The sequence below is a fragment of the Apostichopus japonicus genome, chromosome 22, assembly GCF_037975245.1.
Source record: "Apostichopus japonicus isolate 1M-3 chromosome 22, ASM3797524v1, whole genome shotgun sequence".
Classification (NCBI taxonomy): Eukaryota; Metazoa; Echinodermata; class Holothuroidea; order Aspidochirotida; family Stichopodidae; genus Apostichopus; species Apostichopus japonicus.
The window spans coordinates 21,582,425-21,598,746 of record NC_092582.1 but is presented as its reverse complement, the minus strand read 5'-3'; the positions used below and the strand labels follow the sequence as shown (position 1 = coordinate 21,598,746).

The following is a 16,322-nucleotide window of genomic DNA, read 5'->3' as shown; positions in this document are numbered from 1 at the left end:
ATTTCTTCCTTTTGAGTCGGTCAACTACAGTTACGCTTCGCTCCTCCTATCATACGCATTTGCAATTAACTCCTGGTCCACGTACCTGCACTCGTTATGGCAATCGTGCCTTTTCTGTCGCTGCGCCCTCTCTTTGGAATGAACTCCCATTTCACGTTTTTGACTCTCCCTCCCTTCGCATTTTCAAGAGACAACTTAAAACATTTCTGTTTGATTTCTAGTTTATTTTTTTCCTTGGTTTCCTTTGTCTCTTTCCTACTTTGTGGAGTGCTTTAAAACTCTGTATTAAGCGCTATATAAATGTAATTTATTATGATTATTATTATTATGATTATTATTCCTTTAGCAAATGGAAGCCAACCTTGACATTGTTCTAGATAGGCTGAGGCAAGAGAGCAGCAAAGAATCACTTCAAAAATCGTTAGAAAAAGCTGTGGATTTACTGGACAGCATCAAGGAAAGGTAGATATTAAATTAATAGTGCAGATTTTTAAAGGACATATATATAGCTCAGTGGTTAACGCCGGTGCCTTTCAATCATAAGGTCCCGAGTTTGAGTCACTCCAAGATCAATGTATGTTGTCCAGTTACAGAGTTGTTGACAATTGACAATTTATAATCATGGACGTTAAATATGAATCTAAGAGACTGACTTTGGTCAGCTAGCGGCTTTGATAAGCCAATAATGGCTTCTTCGCGAATTCCTGCTTGCAGGAGGATCTAAAATACATACATACATACACGCATACAGACTGCTTCAGCTCTGCAAAGAAAATAAGAGGCATTTAACAAGGAGTGTTAAGAGAGGCAGGGTGACCAGAAGACCAGACAAACAAGGAGAAACATAAAAAATGTAATTAGAACAATCTCAATGTTGTAGGAGATTCTGGAAGATAAAGAAGAAGCAAAAGAGACAGATAATATATCGATGAAGGCGTAATTGATCAATACCGACATTTCTGCTAAAAATTATCTAACTTTCAGTTTTGTGGTCGATTTGATATTAGTTTGATTGTTTTGTCTCGTTCCTTATAAGCTAAATTTCATGTTTGTTTTTGTTAGCTGCATGTGTTGGTCTTTATGACTACTGTGCAGAGAATAGCCCTGTGCCTTTTTTTTTGCTACTGGCAACCCTAAAATCCACTGGCATTGAGCCAGTAAATAGCTGGAATTTTAGAGGCCTTCCCCCTGCAGGTGTCTTGGTTCTGATGGGGTGTAAAATCTACTTCTAGCATCCATATGTCATAGCATGGCACCCAGGTATACAGTATAGGCTACGCACAGCCAGGTTAGTAAATACCGGCCACGCTAATTGATTCTGAAGCCTAGAATGGAACAAACTGTTGAACTTCATTACACTGCATTGTATATTATTGTGAATTAATGAAGTTGGGGTTCTAACCTTAAAACTCATATCATAGATAAATATCATGGCAAAGAGAAGATAGTGTTACTTTCCCAGCAGCAAGAATAGAAGAAGTAATTGTCAAGTTTGATCCAAACACTTATGTATACTACATTTCAGTGGTTGTGTAAATTTTTGTAGGTTTTGAAAAGCTTCAATCTTTTTTGTTTTCCTTTTTCGTTTTAGCTATGACCATTTTCACATCGATCAGCAGAATATCGTCCAAGCGTACCCAGACAGTGTACAGACTGAAGTCTTGCGTTACGATGCAGCGGTCTGTAAATTCTATGAAGTCGATCGCATACATCCCTCCGTAAGAAGAATAAATTTCTTATGTTTTTGTTTTCTGTGGAAGTATTCATATGTTAGATTAGGTCAAATCCGTGTATAAGGAGGAAAGATGTTCAAGCGATGAGGACAAGCAAAAGGCATGTCTCATATGAAACATGTTGAAAACTGTTTGTAATGCTGTTTGTGTAGTGTTTAATTGGGTGTCACCCTCATCAATTGGCATGACGAAACTTTAAATTATATCTTGTTTGTTATAACCTCTTATTGTACTTTTATAACCTCCTATTGTTTTTTTTTTGTTATTAACCTCCTGTTGTATTTTTAATAACCTCTTATTCTTGTTTACTCTTTTTTTTTGTGTTGGTATTTTAGGATTATTTTGTTAAGGTTATTATTTGCTTTCACTGTATTTATTTCCTTTTTTATCGTTTTTGTGATTTGTTAAGCACTTTGATACTTTTTGTGATTTAGCGTTATATTATTTATATTAACTCTATTCTAAGAGACATCTTTATAGTAAGTTACCAATTGCCTTGCCGGAAGTTCCGTTAATGGAAGCTGTGTGTATTTTGTTAATAGAGGGGTATGTTCGTATATATTAGTAGCTGGATTCATTGGAATAAAATATCTGGTGGCTTTCTCAACAAACTACCAGAATCTTAAACCTACTCTATGCAAATAAATATTAGAGAATCCTCTGAAAAACATGACATCCTTCAGTGAATCTACACTGTCTTTTTTAATACAGAAAAAGTTATTACACAAAATCAATGACTGAACTGGAAATTATTTTGGGAAGGTCTTTCCTCTTTAACTAACACTAATCTTCTTTCCTTGCCTATGCCCTTTTAGAACAAATGCTAAGTACTTCATAAAGATGATATTAAGTTAGGAGAATATCATATATAACCCAGAATATGTAGTGTTTGTTAATTAACAGCGCGAGGGTGTGGACTAGTACAGTATGTAGTGGGATATAGTATGTAACAGTGAATTAACTGAAGAGTGAAATGGATTAATTATGCTAATGTATTATATCTGCTGACACCTACAGAGTCACATGCCGTATTGTATTTTAATGGAGAGGGGAGGGGCCTTACTGTCCTCATATAACAATGGTCTTGCGACAACAGTCTTGCAACATCTTCAAACTGTAATTAAACAATGTGTAATTTGCATTGAAAAGCGAATATGATTGGCAGATGATCATGGAAGATCATAAGTGAAAATGGTAAGGTGTTACTGAAAGGGATGAACAATCTTTTCCGTTGGCAAAAAAGAAATCTTGATTTATTGTTTCTCATCGTTTCCATCTGATTGTGCATGTAGGAGCGACAAAAGCAAGGTAAAGGGACAGTCGGTGACAAGAAGGACGAGAACAACAAAACAAAACAGAAGAAAGTTAAAAGGAGAACACCCCAACCACACACATCTCCCCACCCCGGGGATCATGATGGGCCCAACAGACCACCCAGCGTACATTCAACCGGATCTGTAAGTTCTTTATTTTCCTTTGCAACTTTCAAGCCGCAGTGAGTCATGTTCTTCTGAAACATCAGTGCTGAGAATAAATCTGACATATTTTTTGAGGATATGAAAGTCTGAAACAAGATCGCATCCAAAAATCATGCACCATTACATACAACTGGCACATAGCACATGCAGGTTGGATCAGTATTAATTTGAATAGTATCATCATTTATCTTTCAGTGCCTTTACTTTTCTTTAGGATAATCTGTTTGTTGGAAGCAAAAGCAAGTAATGTGTGGAATTTGGACTCTGTTGCATCTGTGTCATAAGTGTGTCAGCATCTGCTATGTAGTTTTCCTTATTTAACATTATTTAACATTATAGAATGATAGGTTTGCACAACAGGGGGGGGATACCATCTAACATCAAGCATAGATACACTAGGTTTGACAGTAACCCACACACAATATCACCATGGTAATGCTTGTGTAATGACTGTCGTTTACAAATTACACATTGTTCTATGTGCTCTTTAAAACCATGTTTTCTTGATGCTATAATACTATGGCTACTTATTAGAATATTTGACCTCTGTAGATTTCTTATGTATGCTGAGATGTTTTGCAAAGTTGGGTTGGGGTTGGAGAGAATAATGGAATTATTGCTTTGTAACTTGTAAATGTACATCTGTCTGTGACTTTTGTATTGTATGTATTTTATATCCTCCTGCAAGCAGGAACTCGCGAAGAAGCCATCATTGGCTTATTAAAGCCGCAAACTGACCGAAGTCAGTCTCTTAGATTCATATTTTAACGTCCATGATTATGAATTGTCAATTGTCAACAACTCTGTAACTGGATAACATATATTAATCTTGGAGTGACTCAAACTCGGGACCTTATGATGAAAGGCACCGGCGTTAACCTCTGAGCTTACACTTCCTAATATCTATGTAAATCCTGATGATAAAAAATAAATATATATATGTAAATCCTATGTAGCAGCCATACTCACCTTTGCATGTTTATCATATCATCTTCTCTCTCTCTCTGTCATGTTCCTCTACACCGCTCATTATCATCTTTACCTACTCACCCTTGCACCTTAGAGCACCATTCAAATGAAGCATAAATGGAAGACTGCTTACCGCAGAGTAAGTGTTGCCTTTTAACTCACCATTCCATTTAAAAACCTCTCATACAGGCTTCAGCTAACTTTTCCTTAAAGTCAAGACAGCATTCTTCCTTCATCAGTCCTATTAACAGTATGCAGATATTCTATCCACCCTTTTTATCATCTGTTTCAAGTGACTATAAAATTTTACTCTCTCTCTCTCTCAACATCAGATGACACTAAATTTCAACAAAGCGATCCCCTCAATATAGTAAAGGTGGATATGTATGTTCAGTTTCTTTTCATCACTTAACCCACATGATGGAGAATCTGTTTCTCAACCCTTCTCAACCAAGTTTCCACCAGTTTGCAAAAGCACTTATTCCACTCATGTGACTCTTATATTTTCAATCTCCATAGCAGTGCCATGAACAGAAACTATATCTACAAAAGTAACGTTTGTATAATTTATGAGTTCTATATTAAGATAAATGTTATTTGATCGCTTAACATGTCTGTTGTAAATGATTTGTTAAATGTTTCTCTATGCAGAGTGTTAATGTGAGTGTGACAGGCCGAGAGTCCTCCCTCTCCTCCGTCCCTAGTCCTGTACCTATGGCAGTCAAGGAGGTCCTGTCTACCTCTAAGGGTACTACCTTCTATGTGCTGACTGTAGCAGGGGAACAGGGCTTAGCAGAAGGGGACTCTGAGAGGACTGGCGATGCGGCATTCATGACCGAGGGTCAGGAGACGGGGGAGGATGAGGTAGCAGACTACATCAAGAATGTCATCATTCCAGAGTCTTTGTTTCAGGACCTTAGAAAAGTGTAAGTCAGGGGTTCCCTAACTGGGGTGCATGAACCCCCAGGGGGTGCATGAGTCCATCCCAGGGGGTTCATGAGACGTTTCTGAAAGTCAAAACTAGAGTACTTTTTGTTGAACTAAATCTGATATATCATATAATTTAGTAATGTACAAAAGTCGTACATATCGACAAACTCTTTTCGCATATGTTGCTATAGTAGTACCGTACCGTGCATGTGATAAATAACTGAATTATGAAACAGACACAGGCTGTTATGCGTATTATAGTATAATAATGACTCAGATTGTGTCTTGAAAAGTTGGGGGTTCGTGGACAACTCTGACAGGGTTCGTGGGGGGATAAAATTAGGGAAACCCTGGTGTAAGTGATCATAAATGGAAAATGAAATCTGAAGTTAGAAAATTTACTTAGATGCTTTTCCAAAAGTTCAGCATATTTTCTTGGCAGAGGAGGGGGTAAATTTTTTCTAAACATTTAGACTTTGTATTTCTTTGTTTTACTTCCAACTGATAGTTGTGCTAACATTACTGCAGTAATCCCTTAATAGAAGTCTCATTCCTCAGTTATACTTGTCACTGGGCAGACTGTTCATGTTCTTTTAAGTATCGATAGATGTTTTGGGCAGCTGTTTGACAGTTTATATAAATATTGTGTGTGTTTAATGTTAGAGGACACATAGTCTGGCATCTATTAAATAGTGTTTTTTTGTAGTTTATAGAAAGTAATTCTTACCATTGTTGTGAAATATGAAAAAGAAAATTTCATTATTTTTCATTAAAGTGTACTTAACACTGGTTCATTTTCAGATTGCGCATTGAGTTCTTGAATCATTTGGAAGATTGGACCCAACAGGCAAAAATGAGTGCAAACAGTGTTGTGGCAGCCAAGGTATGGTTTAATATCATCTTTCATAGCTGTGGGTTGGTAGACCATGTCAGTAAGATATGTGTTTTATTGAGAGTTTCAGTCTGTGGGTTGGTAGACCATGTCAGTAATATATGTGTTCTATTGAGAGTTTCAGTCTGTGGGTTGGAAGACCATGTCAGTAATATATGTGTTATACTGGGAGTTTCTGGAATCCAAAACCACATGTTCACTCAGAAAATTAGAATGAGAATGTTGGGTTGGATAATGTTTGTCATGTTTTGCTAATTGTAATACAGCTACTCATCCTGTTACACAGTTGGAGTGCCAGTAACTGCCATTTTATTCTCTCTATGTACAGTTAGAGGAGCTGAATAGTGAGTTAGATCTAAGACTGCATCTTCATAATCCACGTTGCCAGCGGATAGAGAAGGACATCCACAATGTACGTGGGGCAGAGCTCCTTCTCCACCAGGACAGGGTCACACAGCACTCTAAGGGAGTGAGTACAGCCCTGAATGAAATCAAGACAGGCTTCACCTCCATGCAGCAGGAACATGAAGTCCTGGTAGAGAAATTCCAGAAACAGGTGGACCTCATGGAAGGCTCCTTTGAAACAGCTACAAAATCAGCAACGTAGGTATCTGGGAACAGGTCATATGGTATATATATGGTGTGGTAAGGTGACCAGATGTCCCCGGGGCATATGTTATTATATAATATGGTTAGGTGACCAGATGTCCCCAGTTTCCAGTGTAATTGTTATCTACCCTTGATGCCAGCATGGGAGGGGAGGGGGCTCAACATGAATATCCCCAGAATTCTGAACAAATATAATGTCACATTACATAAGTATAGAACAAGATGTGGTTGTATGCTAGTAGAATACAAAAAACCCCATACAGTACACCTATATCAGGGCATCCAGGATAGATGTTGGCTTCATCTAATAATGGGTTGTCTCTTCTAACTGTGATATTTAACATATATGTGTGTGTTTGTGTGTGTTAATGAATCTCTCATATATGATGTTTTTATCTTTCAACAGGCTCCTCTCACTATCACAGCAGGTCAGCACCAAGGTCGAGTCCCACATGGAAGTTATTCGAGTGTCTTTGAGGAAATTCAGACAGTACCTAGACCAGACACTCCAGATGCTGAGAGAGTCTAATGCCAGGTTTATCAAGTCATTTAAGTAAGTTTCAAGAGAATTATTCCCTCTCTAAACTGTGATTGAAGAAAACAACAAAAGTGTTCAATATCAGAATTGTGTACGATGTATGAGGGTATTAAGAACATACATTGCACTGGATAGCTAAGAACAGGACCAAATTTAAACCGTTTTGCGATCCATTGCTCGATCATTGACTTGAATATATTTACAATTCCCTTGTCAGTTGTCCTACTTATTTAGTTATTTACAAATCAAATCCAGTAATGAGAAATAAAAAGCTTCATCCGAGAGTCAAAGTGAAAACTAAACCTTTGAAGATAGTTGGGTTAGTACCGTATCTAGACACTGTTGAAACAATAAATGATTTCCTTTTGATGTGCGTTAACATTTTTGATTTCAGATTGTTTTCCGATGGAGGTAACTTCTCCCCAGAGGAAGTTGACACCCATAAGAAGAAACTGGAGAAATTGGCCAATAAGATTGATTCTGCCGAGGGCTTTGTGATGGCCGACCTAGAGGGAATGGAAACCAGACGACTTGAACAGGCCACTGAGATTGCAAACAAATTTGAAGATAGGTAATAAAGCTCTACTAATGCAAATGCTATATTGACTATATTATTACTAAACAAATAGTAAAACAGTTTATATAACAAATTGATAGTTTTTTGTAAGTTGTAATATGCAAGGCTTTTCTTGAGCTGTTGCCAAACCTTTTCTGTTGTATTTTGAGAAACCTAGGCAACACTACTTTCAGTGTGTCAGATATTATAGTGAATCTATACTAGTATGGTTATCTGCCCAGGTAGACCACTTACTAGTCAAATATTGTGAAGGTTGGTTTTGTTGTTGTTGTTGTCTTAAACAGGTTCAAGAATCACCTCTTTGACCTGACATTCATCGAGAAGTTAACGAGATGGTTGACCAACACTCAGGTTAAGATCAAGGGAGAGGTTGCAGAGAGTAACTCCAAGGCCCAGGATCTGATGCGGCACCTGAATACCCTGGAGAGGAGGGTGGATGCCTGCAAACAACCTAATCTAGATAAAGAGGTAAAACATGACAAATAATGCATAATTTTTGAACATGAAAAAATGCTCATGTATAAATTATGTGAATCACATGAAGTAAGTGATCTGAACAAAGTTAAAAATTGTAGCTACAGTACAAAATGTATATGCATATATTTATATATATGTGTATATTTGCGTGTGTGTATTTGTATTCAATTGTGTATGTATGCATATGTGTATATATATGTATTGTGGGTGGTGAGGGTGGGGTGGGTGGGTTTTACGTATTGGGTTGATGTGTGGGTGGATATAAGTGTTACTGTTTACTTGTATTGTTCTCTCTATGTACTTATGGGAGCGCTCTACTAGACAAGCCCTCTGGGTCTTTTGGAGTGCTTCCTTTCACAATTTTCCATGCTGTTTATATGTTTTGTCACTTAGTTAACTTCTCTGTATTTATATTGTGAAGAAACAAATAAATGAAATGGACTGAAATGTAAAGCATGCACAATTAAATATTAGATTACCTCTTTAAAATAACCTTAAGAGATTTTATCTATTTAATTTGCAGCAAATCACTTCAGATCAGTTGCTAGCATCCCTGCCTTCCATCTTCACTGCTTTCGAAGGTAGAGCAACTGTTCTAAATTGCCGTAAAGCAGCATCCAAGCACCACGCTGTAACACTCGCAAAAGTCGGTTTCAGTACAGAGGGCAAAGGTCAGACTGTGCAAGGTCAGGCACCTGTAGTCATTATCTCTACAGGACAGAAGAGTAAGGTCCCAGTGGAGGACTCTGCAGTGCTTCTGATCAAGAATATACTTGTGTAAGTATCAAGGTGCATTATTTATCCAATCAACCCCTTCTCATTCAATTTTCAAAAGGGAAAATGATATAATAATCATAATAAACAGTTGTTATATAGCGCAACTTACAATAAAGTCATTTGAAGTAGATATAGTCATAGTAGATATAGTAGATATAGTAGATAGTCAGGATATAGTCATTTGAAGACTAGTTGTACTGATTGGTATAACCAATTGTATAACCAGTTGTAGACAGCTGCACTTGTACATTTTGGTATAACCAATTGTATAACCAGTTGTAGACAGCTGCACTTGTACATTTTGGTATAACCAATTGTATAACCAGTTGTAGACAGCTGCACTTGTACATTTTGTATATATATATATATATATATATATATATATATATTTTTGTTTTTGTACAGTAACATTTTAAAATAACATTTCCTTATGACGTACTCACTTTTGATGTCCTGTTTATAAATATGTATATTTATACTGGAAATAAATGGAAAAAAAAATGAAAAAGAATAAACCTAATATCCATTTTTGTATGCTGATACTGAATTTTGATGCAACAATCCAACACTGTCCACACTACACAACTAACAATACAAGGGAATTGACCAGTGGTGAGAGGGGGGTGGGGGGGGGCTAGTAAGTTCTTAATATCCCAGTGTTAGTTTTGATTATTTCATACTCTGTTGATCTTTTCTAGATCACAGAAGGTTCCTTCTTCTTCTGATTGCGATGACTCCGATAAGCAGATAGTGTCAGGGAACAGGACAGGCACTAATCCAGCATCTTTACTGATAGAAGATAGCAGAGCCAAGGCTATAGTGAGAACACCAGGAAGAACATCAGAGAAAGAGAGGAGACCGTTGGTGAAACGGAGCACCTCTCTCAGCCTAGACAGTAACCCCACCAAGAGGAGTGGGTCTGGGTGAGAACCAGCCTCAGCTATTGTTATTGATAGTTTTATTGGCTTTTAGATATGAAGGAACTCTGTTATCATTTGTACTGTTACACTACAAACCTTCCAAGAACAATAACATTCTGGTACTGCTAGCTAAGTGTTCTTCACCCTACTTCCATGCCAGGGACCTCAGTCAATAGTCTATATTTCAGACAAAAAAAATTACTGTTTTGTTCAAGAGTGTGTTTATTCATATGTGTTCATATGTGTTTATTCATATGTGTTCATATGTGTTTATTCATGTTGTGTTTATTCATATGTGTATATTCATATGTCATTGTATAATTGAAATGGATTTCAAGATATGAAAGAGTTTCAAAGAGAGAAGGATTATCTGTTCATGCAAGAATTTTGGGATTATTTCATAATATTTGCTAGCATTTTTATAACAACTGACATTTATTGTTGAGATGTGCCTGTATCATTCCTTTGGGTGATGAAGGCATATATTGCTTGTCTGCATGTCAACAACTAGTTTTTAGGTCAATCTCTTCTCCATTTTTTCTGTTTCGTTTATACAGTATGATCCGAAAGAAAGATACCAACTTAAAGTTTGATCCAAAGTATTATATCTTTGGTGAGAAACTGGAAAGAGACAAGTGAGTTTAATATTGGCAGAGGGAGAAGGGGGCGGGCAGGAGGGGGCTGCTTAAGATGGGGATTGAGAAGAGGATGTGATTGTAGTGTTATTTCTGTGGCTCTAAGTGTGAAGGTCTATTGGTAGAGGGGGAGGGAGCAGGGAAGGAGGGGGTTGTTTAAGATGGGGAATGAGGAGAGGATGTGATTGCAGTGTTATTTATGCTCTATATGTGTAGGTCTATTGGTAGAGGGGGAGGGAGCAGGGAAGGAGGGGGTTGCTTAAGATGGGGAATGAAGGGAGAATGTGATTGCAGTGTTATTTATGCTCTATATGTGTAGGTCTATTGGTAGAGGGGGAGGGAGCAGGGAAGGAGGGGGTTGCTTAAGATGGGGAATGAAGGGAGAATGTGATTGCAGTGTTATTTATGCTCTATATGTGTAGGTCTATTGGTAGAGGGGGAGGGAGCAGGGAAGGAGGTGGTTGTTTAAGATGGGGAATGAAGGGAGAATGTGATTGCAGTGTTATTTCTGCTCTATGTTTGTAGGTCATAGAAATTTTAAGTGGGAAGAATGACATGACAACAATTATCACCACCTAATTTTACTAAAAACTGTATCCCTAACGATAGATCTACATGCCAGAATAACATGGGATGACGTTTATGATGTCCTGTGCTTATCACTAACAATTCATACTACGAAAATAGGCTTTGCCTTCCTTAGGCCTATGTACGTAGCCTTGGCCTTAGTCTAACATAGGTTAGCCTAGGTCATAACTTAAGCCTAGAATATTTCAGTCTATTAACATATCTAGAATTGTACAAATGTTCAAACACATCCTTCATTTGCAACATATTCCCAACACTGTAAATGTGGCAAAAGGGCATAAGCAATATAGGGCTATCCAATTAATCTAAGTTTGAGGTAGGCCAAAGCCTACTCAGCCTAGCCAGGTATGTTCTGGACAGTAACTTTATAGGCTATTTGCCTACATTTATTCAACTATGATTTTAAGGCCTAATGATATTCACTATAACCACGTTCGGACAAAGGTGTGTAGGCTAAACGACACACTCAAGCCACTATTCGTGCTAACATCTCATCCTTTGATGACTTTGACTGAATGTAAACATTCCGCATCAATCTTTTTGTACTCTCACTTCATAAGGTGGGATCTGCTATCCTGCATAAACTACTACCCACTTTGCAACATTAACATTAAACTGAAAACTGCATGCACAGACTAATATGGAAGTATTACACAAAAGTAGGTTAAGGCAGGGGGGGGGGGAGGGTTCGGGTTCTTTTTCATGGCATTTCCCAGGAACAACTATGACACTATCTGAGTGGAGCAGTAAAATAATACAAGCAAGAAAAATGTTTGCCATGTGCCTCTCAGATATCGGAAATGACACTTTCCAGACGATAAAAGATGCATAAAACGCTCCACTTGCTCAAGTTAGAGGCGGGAAAAAAAAGTTTTCAAAGTTGGTTCTTGAGTCAGGAGTATAGTAGTGACCACTCTGGTTGCCATAACATGTCTCTGTTGTGAAAATTCCACCCACTCTTTCGAAAGAACGGGTAAACTCAAATTCAGTTCCAAAGTCGAATGCACAATATATGTGTGAAGACATACAAATGATCTGGCTTTTTGTCGAACAATGCAAAGCGCCCACACATTTTTCAAGGCTTCACTGCTTAAACATACGGCAGAACACTGTGTCAGCATTCTTCCTAGTTCAATTTCTATGGTGTAGGTCTATTAGCATGGGTGGGGGGGGGATTGGGAGAAGGGGGCTGTTTAAGTTGATGTACAGTGGGGAGAATATTATTGTCATTGTCCTGGTATCATCTCCTACCCCACAGGGAGCCTTTTCATCATGTTTTTTTTTTTTTTTCTCTGCAGACACTTCATGGCTGTTGTTAAGAGGATTCTACAAGATTCTCTGGATGGACTTCTCTCTACTGCTGATGTAAGTAGATGATCAACCCATATATACAACTGTTATGTCATGTTTATGTTGGAACTTAATGGAAGATATAATAATGTGTATTAAAACTTGACATGTAAAATACAACAAGAGGAAAAATCAATTCTCACCCATAACCAGATTGGCAATTACTACTAACACCTGCTGGGTCTTGTCTTTAATGTATTCTTGATATTCTCAACTTATTGTTCAGCTTTACTACAAGCAAAAGGGAAGCAGGCATGTGACTCGACCACAGGCGATTCACGACAGCTTTGAGACCTCTGCAGATGTGATAGTCAGTAAACTACAGTCTTATTACAACCAGGCTGAAGAGTATCATAACCAGTGCTTGCAAGGTAAAGTATGCTTATTCATGATGTTAAAGTATGCATATTCATTTATATGGTGTAAACATTTAATGATGACCAAGTCTGAGGCTTGGAAACTATACAATACAAAACAAGAGGTGTCAACACATTCTGCCAGCTCCCAGTCATCTTTGTAGCTCGATTGGTGACAGAGATATCAAATGTTAACTTTATTATTACTTTCTTTAGTATAAATTAGAACAATATTTGATGTCACACTGGCTCATGGAAAACACATCAAACTGTTTAAATTGTAAATTATCTCATTATTTAGGATCATAAAAATTGTCATAGCCTCATAGATGTCTTAGACCGAGAGAGATACCCAAGGTCAGAATGGACGCATGTTTGTATACAGTTTGTAGTGTATTCACTTTTGTTGTTGTTAAGGTTTTATTTGATGGATACCGTTTACAATCACAGAGTTCCGTGAGCAGTTAGAGCAGTTGGAGATGTTAGTCGCCGAGGTTCCGCCTCTAGTGATCGATGATGTACTCAAGGCTCACCTTAAAAGACTTCAGGAGAGACTCTCAGAGCAGGCTAGACAGTTCTACAACAAGTATGGCCAGCTGGAGAAACAGAGGGTCAGTATAGCCAAGCAATAGCCAGTGGTGCAAGCCAAGAGGGGTGGGGGTGGGGGAGGGGTGTGTATATCTGTAGTTTTGTTGGGAACTTGTTCAACTGTGACCATTGAATGGTTAAAGTTACCAATGTTAATGAAAGGTCAGAAATACATGTTACAGGGAGTGTTGCTGTAAACAGTGAACTGGTTAAAACCAATAAAGAGGAAAACTGCAATCCCTGAGGAATCGCACCTGGGATCTATGCATATCTTGTCAATAGAAAAATTGTTGGGATTTCAAAACCTGTCAACTTTTATGATGTGTTGTTGTGTTGTACTACATGCCTGGAACAGTAGAATCTGTTTTTTGTTTTCCTTTATCTTCATTTGTCTTATTTGTAGTTGAAGTTAGGTCCAAGTTGGTTGATCATTATCGCTTTTGTTTCTGTTTCAATCTCTTGACAGTCACAGCATAAAGGTCTTCTGAAGCCTAGTTTAGGCCACCCCCAGAATATTGCCACCCTTAAAGCTCTGTGTGATCGAGAGGAGGATAGAAGACAGGAATATGAGAAGGGTGTTCATGGCAACGTCAAAGAATTAAATGTAAGTATTCAGAAAAATGAATATATATATATGGTCTAATCAGGTCACCATTAGGACACCTTCCCCGTACATCTATTGCATAGGTAAAATAATGGTCTCGGTCTTGGAAGGATATAACCTTTGACATGTATAGCTCACTTGTCTTTGCAAAATTGTGAAGGATAGACTTTTGTCAGACAATTTCATTGCATTGAATTTTCCTAATAGTCACTGTAAGTGTAAGAAGCCATCAAGGTTATTTTACATTGAACAGAATCGTGTAACATGGAAACATATTTTGGTATGGGGGAAGAGGGCTCTCAAACTTGAGGTAAAAGTGACACTTTAGATAAAAATTGAACAAGCATAATTGAAGCAAAGATTTACTCAGCAATCAGTTTAACTGAGTATTTGAGTTTAATAGGCGTAGTGTTGTGCTAGAATGCAATGTTGGATAGTGTAAAGATTGATTTGTGTTATAGCTACAGATTATATGCTTATCTTGTATTTACAAATACATTTTATTCTGCAGAGAGTTGCAGTGCTGTTAGGTGAAGAGTGGATCCAAGCGCTATCCTGTGTAACCGAGGACCTACTTAAGAGTATGGATGCACAAATTGTCGTAGATGATGTTGAAGTCGGACGTAAGTTGACAGCTCATTCCTTGTGCTTCTGTCTTTGAAGTAAATGTTTGCTTTATTTTCAAAAACTATTAGAAATATTATGACAATTTGTGACAGCTTGATCATTGTGTACCATAACATTTACAAGTCATTCCATTGTGTGGCACTTCAACAAAACTAACTGATGGAGTTTCATATCCAACTAGCCAAGGTAAAACTTCAGTTTGTAAATTACAGTTTGCTAAATCATCCATTTCTTTCAAATATTTGTTCAAATGTTGACAAATCTATAATATGTTTATTACATCATTTGAGCATAACTGGAAAGAGGTGTCTATTTCATCAATCAGAAACCCTTTTGTGACCAAAACTGAGAAGGTATGAAATATTACACCCTACGAACTACACAGAAGCACTGTCTAAAGCACATAAATGGTGTGAAATCAGGATTACTTGCAAAGCAGGACCTAACTCTTACAACTTTGCAAGAACTATCAGGAAACAGGAATGAAATGACCAACAGAATGAAGAGAGTTTAATCGAAAACTAACTAGGTCTCGTTACGAAACTAATGTAAAACTACAACTAAGCTGTTAGTACGATCAATATTAAAAAACGCAAATGGGGGGAACAATAAACAAAACATTGTATTGAAGAAAGTTGTTGGTTTCACCTTTCAGGAGTGGATCCCCAGAAATTACAGACCAGCGCTCTTCTCAGACGCAAGAGAGCGGGCCTCTCCTTGACCCCAGATGAAGGAGCACCATTAATTCAAAGGGGTAGTAGGGTTTGGCAAGGTTTTGCAAGGGACACCCTGGTGGTTGGTGAACGACCGTCCCGACCACTCCTGACGAGCGCAATCACCACGAGGTCTACCACTCTTGCACACCAATCAGGAATAGATGCAAGGGATAGTGCCTTCAATGTGAGTCACTTTTGACATTGTTGAATATTCATTACGATTGAATTTGTTAGATATGATCTGTAACCCAAACAGTGTAAAAGCTCCAAAGGTTGGACAAGTTACTTCCCAGTCTATGCTTAAAGAATAACTGTCTTGTATGGTGTGTGGATTGTAACCCTCAAATAACAAGTTTAATGATATTATGAACACTTCATGCTTTCACAGAAAAACCAACACATCACTGAAAAATTAATTCATTTACATAAGGAAGCAATGTCTTGTTTTTTTAAAGAATAGTTGGTAATAATTGCTCGACAATTAAAACAATAAACATTGATAGAAAATGCTTAGAATTGAACACTTTATTTATATATCTGGTTTAATATCCTGAATTGTTGCAGAATATATATTTTTCTGTTAACTATGATATGCACTGATTATTTGTTTTAACAAAATACTAAATCAAAATAGATGGTAAGTAAAAATTGTTTTGTTATTTTTTTAAGTGAAAAGAGATTGTCAAACTCTCAGCACACCTACAAAGTTTTCCTTTTTTAACTATCATTGGTCAGTTGTTGTTTCCAAGTAAGACCTTAATAAGTCAATACCATGTATGATACCGAATAATAATACCTTTCATGTTAGTTATATCCTGCAACGATGCATGAAGTCACTCAACAAAGAGATACTAGCGAGACTTGAATTGATCACACTTAAAATCTCAAAACTAAATATATTTTGCCATTTCAGAGTGTGAATTTTAAGTCATAAAGGAGGTTATCGTGTGCTTTTGTG

At 37.4% G+C, this 16,322-nt stretch overlaps 1 protein-coding gene across 2 annotated transcripts in view; it reads left to right on the top strand.

Annotated features, from left to right (window-relative positions):
• LOC139963843 (coiled-coil domain-containing protein 180-like) overlaps positions 1-16,322 on the top strand; it is a 39,200-nt gene that overhangs the window by 22,603 nt on the left and 275 nt on the right. Inside the window, exons 13-31 of one of the 2 annotated variants that reach the window (XM_071965039.1) lie at positions 347-462; positions 1,592-1,718; positions 3,026-3,190; positions 4,275-4,319; positions 4,832-5,106; positions 5,912-5,993; positions 6,331-6,605; positions 7,018-7,164; positions 7,544-7,720; positions 8,011-8,194; positions 8,727-8,980; positions 9,679-9,903; positions 10,458-10,535; positions 12,422-12,488; positions 12,700-12,844; positions 13,280-13,440; positions 13,884-14,021; positions 14,533-14,644; positions 15,304-15,548. In XM_071965039.1, the coding sequence (XP_071821140.1) occupies positions 347-462; positions 1,592-1,718; positions 3,026-3,190; positions 4,275-4,319; positions 4,832-5,106; positions 5,912-5,993; positions 6,331-6,605; positions 7,018-7,164; positions 7,544-7,720; positions 8,011-8,194; positions 8,727-8,980; positions 9,679-9,903; positions 10,458-10,535; positions 12,422-12,488; positions 12,700-12,844; positions 13,280-13,440; positions 13,884-14,021; positions 14,533-14,644; positions 15,304-15,548 (3,018 nt within the window). The remainder of the gene's footprint in view (positions 1-346; positions 463-1,591; positions 1,719-3,025; positions 3,191-4,274; positions 4,320-4,831; positions 5,107-5,911; positions 5,994-6,330; positions 6,606-7,017; positions 7,165-7,543; positions 7,721-8,010; positions 8,195-8,726; positions 8,981-9,678; positions 9,904-10,457; positions 10,536-12,421; positions 12,489-12,699; positions 12,845-13,279; positions 13,441-13,883; positions 14,022-14,532; positions 14,645-15,303; positions 15,549-16,322) is intronic. The other variant, XM_071965040.1, reaches the window with a different exon arrangement.